At 43.8% G+C, this 6,274-nt stretch overlaps 1 protein-coding gene across 1 annotated transcript in view; it reads right to left on the reverse strand.

Annotated features, from left to right (window-relative positions):
• LOC125532758 (lysine-specific demethylase JMJ25-like) overlaps positions 1 to 5,620 on the reverse strand; it is a 15,516-nt gene extending 9,896 nt beyond the window's left edge. Inside the window, exons 1-14 of the mRNA XM_048696689.1 lie at positions 5,354 to 5,620; positions 4,634 to 4,792; positions 4,407 to 4,517; positions 4,133 to 4,263; positions 3,635 to 3,734; positions 3,379 to 3,511; positions 3,244 to 3,307; positions 2,408 to 3,167; positions 1,418 to 1,750; positions 975 to 1,191; positions 515 to 903; positions 354 to 426; positions 176 to 261; positions 9 to 107 (exon numbers count right to left, since the gene is read on the reverse strand). Of these exons, the coding sequence (XP_048552646.1) occupies positions 9 to 107; positions 176 to 261; positions 354 to 426; positions 515 to 903; positions 975 to 1,191; positions 1,418 to 1,750; positions 2,408 to 3,167; positions 3,244 to 3,307; positions 3,379 to 3,511; positions 3,635 to 3,734; positions 4,133 to 4,263; positions 4,407 to 4,517; positions 4,634 to 4,792; positions 5,354 to 5,557 (2,859 nt within the window). The 5' untranslated portion in view covers positions 5,558 to 5,620. The remainder of the gene's footprint in view (positions 1 to 8; positions 108 to 175; positions 262 to 353; positions 427 to 514; positions 904 to 974; positions 1,192 to 1,417; positions 1,751 to 2,407; positions 3,168 to 3,243; positions 3,308 to 3,378; positions 3,512 to 3,634; positions 3,735 to 4,132; positions 4,264 to 4,406; positions 4,518 to 4,633; positions 4,793 to 5,353) is intronic.
• Between the last annotated feature and the right edge of the window lie 654 nt (positions 5,621 to 6,274).

Genomic DNA, 6,274 nt, shown 5'->3' on the forward strand with positions numbered 1-6,274 from the left:
TCTTTAGCCTTGTGGGAAGATGGAAGTGCCCTGAACTCGTCCGTCAGCTTAACACACTCACCCACATTTTCGGGGGAAACAAAGTCCATCGCAACCTTGGTGCAAGACTGCACAGGAGGAAATGGGTACAGTCTTGAGCACCGTGCTAAATTCAAAAGAGAGTGAGGTTTCATACCTTCAAATTCCTGACTTGGTGAGGACACCCGGCAGGAATGAGAACTGCGTCCCCAAGCTTCTGCTCAAATGTCCATGGCTCAACACCTAAAGCAGGCAAGCCAACACATAAGGAAACGACATCACAAGTAATGAGGCACACTGTGTTTAGGAAGATTTAACACCTAAGGTTTACTAACCATATTCTTTCTTGAGCTTCTTCTTATGTTTTTCTGTCAGATAGAATGTCTGATCATGAATTGGGTGGATAACCTGCACAATATATAACATAATATGTTATGTAGGATAAGAAAACTACAAAATGTAACTTCTATGAATGGAACAGATTCTTTTAAAATACCTGATTCACAGGATTGCAGTGGATGTGGCGAAACTCCGAGGCATGGTTCCGTAGATATTTTTGTAATTTCTCTGAATCCTCTCTTCGGAATATATCCCACAAAGCACCACCAGTTTTATCTTTCTCTGTCTTCTCAGGAACTGGCTTGGGAGGATCAATAGCTTTATTTCGATGCACCTTTCTACGAATTCCTTTGCCAATCTCATCAGATTTACCAGGAATGGGAGGATCACTGGCTTTATCTTGATGCACCTTTCTGTTAGCGCGACGTTGATAGTACAAACGAGTTCCGTTGCGGATCTCATCGGATTTGGTAACAGATTTATGAGGTGACACTTTATCCTTAACATCATCTGTAGCATCGCGACGTGGAGCATTTATGTGCAAACCTGCAAGACACAAATATGACATGAGAGAAAAACCTAAAATCAATTTCCCCAAAACAAGTAGTGATACGTACCATTAGAACTATTTTTATAACTTTCCATACTACATGAAGTCATCGCGGCTTCGTAAGATCCATCAACAGATGGCTGTGCCCTAAGCTCAGTGCATGAATTCAAATCCCCACGCAGTTCCTGAAGATCTTGCTTTCTCATGTTTTCCTGGACTTTTTTAATCCGACAAAGATCATATGTCTCACATGGCACTTCGTCAGTGTGTGTTTGGATATTTACCTGGTTAAATTAGACATCTGTTACAGTTAAACCAGAGCAACAGACAAATAAGAAAACAACTATGCAACGATCAGCGAGAGAGCACAGGGAAATTTGCTAGGAAATCAAGATAACCAAAGTGGCATGCAGATCGTCAAGGTAGAGACCAGCATTTCATGGCAAAAGTTTAACCATATCCGAGGCAAAATAATAAAAAAACTCTATTGTTATAAAAATAGCAACATACCGCATCAGAAACGTCACAATGAAGCTTGGTCACTGAGTCACCCCGGCCTAACTCTTCGGAAAATCCATAAGCAATGTAACTTTTCGGCCCAAGATCTGGTTTCATGACACCAGCAGGAAGCTTAACCGAAAGATTTAGTGGACCAGATCTTGGATCGGTGTACTCAGGAAATGGCAACGCGCTGATAAATTCAGCACAATGGCGAGGCAATCTCTTGTCAAACGTACTAGAAGGAGGCCAGTCCTTCAACTTAAGCATCTCAGGCCAGTGAGGCCCGCGATGACTTCTGCCATTTTTATATCCCTTAAAGAAATCGCTGATTTTAAGTGACCCCTGCAACATCAAACATAGCACAATAAGCGCCTACATATTAAACCAAAATTTTCGAAATTCAAAGGGACTCACATATAAAGTGTGGCGAAAGCCTTTTCTGGTAAACATCATTATTCAAAATGGGGAATTCAGTTCACTGATGAATCAATAAAATTCCATAAAACTAGTACCCCTTCCAATTTAAAATATAAGGCCAACATTTTGTGCACTTTTCTTTCAAAATAAATATAAGATATATGCATGTAAAATTGATGGCTTGTTAACTATTCACTCTCCTGACAAATAATACAGTGTGGGAACCATGGTCATTTTTCTAGTACTAATTGCTGGATTAAACCCCTGTACCAAAATGATCCTTATAAAATGGAAAACATAATTTACCATTTCTTCTGGAACATAGTACGTATATGTAATTAGTTCTGTAATTTTATAAGTAATCACTAAAGTATCATCATAAGTATTTCTGCTTGAAGTTTTGACATGAGTATTTCTGCTTGAACTTCTGACGTGCAAGCAGAGCAAGCACACGAGAGTGCAAAACAACTGTCATCATCTAAATATGGCAAGAGTAAGGCACAATCACTGCTTACCACTAAAAATAAATCAAAGAAATCGACAATTATGACATCCAATAAAAATGTGGATAGAGTTCGGTACCTCACACCAATCAAGGCAATCTACTACCCTCACATCAAACTTCTCATCTTCTGCCTTGCCCTTGGCTCTTTCACGCAATGCCCGCCACATAACCATCGGTGCCCAACTTACACCAGAGGTTGATTGAAGAACATCAGAGACAACAACTGGCTCACCCTTTGCCCAATGCATCTGGAAGTGAATTAGGTCATCATCACCGAGACTAGTGGCAACTGGACAATATAGATAGTTATCACTTGAGCCCTTCCTATCTGCAGCCTTCCGTACTGTCTTTATGTCAGTTCTTACCGTGCCCGAATGATCAAAACAAGGACACTGGTCACTTCTACTAAATGTTGTTTTTTCAAATATTTCACTCCTCACAAGTTTGTCAGCTCTCTCTTGTAAGTCAGCATGCATTTTCTCCGGAAACATGCATTTGAGGTCCAAGTCAGAACCACCACAGCCCCCCATTTCCTTTGGTGGGCAAGGTATGCCACCATCACTATTTGCACTCCATAGTAGCAGAGAGCAAGATTTGCTACCACCAGTAGGGGAGTCCATCTTCCTCCTCAAAGAGTCCCTTCGATTCTCACCATTTGAATGAAAATTATTGCCGAAAATATAGTCCTCTCCTCTGTTCTCATACTGCACATTCTCCACCTCTTCTCCTCCGGGGATCTCACCTTTGCGAAGCTCCCGGCAGCAGATGAGGCACAGGTCATAGAGACAATGCTTGCAGCTTCTATGAACATCGAATATAGAAGTTCTACACCTGTTACTGCAGTAGAGGAATGAAACAGGATCAGATGCTTTCTACAGTCACATGTTGAAAGTTAATATGGAAACATCCTAACCAATAGATACGCTCAGCAGGACCACACTTGATCTGTTCCAACTTCATTTCATCCATCGAAACTCCTGTAAACAAAACCAGATGAAAATCTACATGAACATTGAATTCTATCTTGTTGTGCCCTAGAACACCATACCTAGTATACGAGCCTCTAATTTCTTCTCTTCCATCTGCTCCTTTTGCAGCTCTCCTAGCCAAGGAAGCAACAAGCGCATGATATGGCATGCATAACTAATTTGATTTTCTTCAGAAATTTCCTTTTGTTGAGGCTGGTTCATAAAAAATGAAACAAATCATTGAGAGGGATAAAGCAGAAGAGAATCATTTGAACACAATCAAAATCAACATGAAACAAGATACTGTGAAGAAGAGCGTATGTGCCAAGTGCAAACCTCTTCAACTCCTATCATTCGTAAGCATGCCTTGCAATTACAGTTCTTGCGACAGTACGGACATTTTGCAGCTAATTCATCTTCTGTCAAATTGGGATACCTACACGCCCAAAAACAGCAGCGTTATGAAATACATCAGACCAACAGCCACTGTTTTCTGTGAGTCACCAATGGAATAAAAATATTTGAAGGGAAGATTTCAAAGTTTCGGTTGTGCCATGATAGATAGGAAAAACAGTATTAATTATAAACATCGAAATTGTGAGATACTGGTACACACATTTGTATACCACAAAAGCAACGGTGCATGCAATATAGAGATGCAGGCAGACATTTCCGCCGCGTCCACATATGTCCGCGTTGATTTCAGTATTAGCTCAATAAAATTACAGATTAACCAAAAGGTGTATATAATTTGGACTACAGAAGAAAGCAGTAAATGGTTGGCACTTCCATTAACAGAAATCAATATGGAGACATATCCACACATGCACGCACCATCTCTTGATGCATTTCCCACAGTATCGCTTGTTATTGCATGACTTACACCAGACCACCTTCTTCTTGTCATTTCTCTGGCACTGGTGGCACATTCGAGCATTTTCCCCGGTCAACATCTTCTTCCCATTCTAGATGATTGAAACAACAGAGGTCATTAGACTCACGAAAATAAATACTACGTAAAGTCATTCCGTAAACAACTTATGCCAGATAATGAGTAGCTTGCCTTATTATATCTTTCATGAGAAACTTTATTCTTGGAGGATGTGACCTTATATTCTTCTTCCTCTTCCTTCAACCTTTTTGCGGTGGAACCCTTCCACTTTGCTGCATCTCTTCTTCGCCGTTTCTTTGCAGGCTTGAAATCCTCATCATCGCTAGTCTGCAAAACAAAATAAAGAAATAGCTGAGGAAGGTCAAAATTTTGTCTTGTTAATTATAAAATGTCCATAAAACCATTGCAGAAATAAAATTTGAAACATATGTGAAGTAATTTACCGCATTGTCTCCACCATGGTTTTGCCCATCCGGGGAGTGGACCTTGCTGCCATCTTGATCTGATTTCTTATTTCTGGGCCCCCTCTTTTTCCCCGCATCACTTCTCTTGGGTTTGTTCAGCGGCTGAACAACTCGATTATCCACAGGTTCCTCACCATCCTATAAGTGCAACATACAAAATTAGACAACCAAAGTGTGCACTGCAGTAGTGCTGTGTACTAAAAAATACAATGAAATTAGTCAACCTAAGCTCATCCTAAACGAAAATCACAGCGTCTCTATTAGACCAAAATGAGAAGCATCACCAAATATTTGCAAAAGGTGGCAAGAAGACAACGATCTTCAGCCCAGATATAAAGGCAAATCGATATAACGTATCACACTAGTAGAACCCTAGATGGTCATCCCTGCAATTTCCGTGCACCAAGATGGTAAGATCTATATCATCTAACCCAAACCAAAACACCTGTCCAGAAACAAATACTGAATAGAATGGGAGATGAATCGCAGATCAGCTAAACTTCGTCGCCCGATCGCAAAAAATAGGAACGGCAACGGGAAGGACCGGAAGAGAATTATGAAATGGAATAATATAGTGCGATGGGTTCCGCCACAAGCAAATCCTAAACCCTCGAAGACGGAGCGATCGATCGCCGCGCGCGTTAACCACGAAGTGGCGCACAAGCACAACGCAAGTAAGAATTAACGAGAGATCCCCACCTCATCGTCGGAGCTGGGCTCGCGGTAGGTGTCCGGCGCCGTCCTCCTGTTCCTCTGCGGCCTGTTCCCGGCCGCTATGCCGCGCCCTTCGTCGCAGGGCCTCACCGCCGACGTGAAGCCCCGGTCGTCGCTCGGGATCCTCCTCCTTCCCCGTCGTTTCGCCGCTCGGGACCCTCCTCCTCCTCCTCCTCCTTCTACGTCCATCCCCTGCGTCGGAGGGTGCGGTTTGCGTTCCGGCGCAGCGGAGAGATGCGAGAGTTCGCGAGAGATGCGAGAGACGGGGGGCACGCGGAGGGGGGCGTTGGGGGGCTTTTTGGAGGAGCGGGGCGGCAGGTCTTTGTATTTTGGAATGGGCAGCGCTAGGCGCCGGTCAGCCGGCCCAAATTTGGGCCGGTCACCGCGCGAGCGCATGATTAAACTTCCTACAGCCATCAGATCCTGTGCCCCTTTTCGTCGTCTGCCTCCCCTTCGTCTCAATTCCAGCCAACATCTGCTACAACGCGCATCTATCCCCCGCTCGCCGTAGAAACAAACCACCATAGGCTACTCGTAGCACTGGGAAATGCGCCTCATCGGCGAGGCAGCTCCTCGGCCCTGCGGTGGCAAGCCCATGCATCGCCTCCAGCACCGACGGGTGCTGTAGTCTCCATCATGGGGCAGGTGCCCTTTTCTAGCAAAAACAGCCATGGGTCGCAGCAAAACTCATCACCGGTTACAGCAGAAAGGGTCACCCAAATGGATCCAAGGAAAAAAATCGCGTGGTCGCTCTGAGCAATATTGACACGGTCCCGCAAAAAAGTTCACCGGTTGCAGAAAAAATGCCTCACTCGCCTTCGGCGAGTTGCACAGCCGCGGCTGGTTCCAACTTATTCCAAAGCCGGTTACAGCTCCTTATGCATACGGTTGCAACTCCATCACCGG

This window comes from Triticum urartu, chromosome 1, assembly GCF_003073215.2.
Source record: "Triticum urartu cultivar G1812 chromosome 1, Tu2.1, whole genome shotgun sequence".
Taxonomy (NCBI): Eukaryota; Viridiplantae; Streptophyta; class Magnoliopsida; order Poales; family Poaceae; genus Triticum; species Triticum urartu.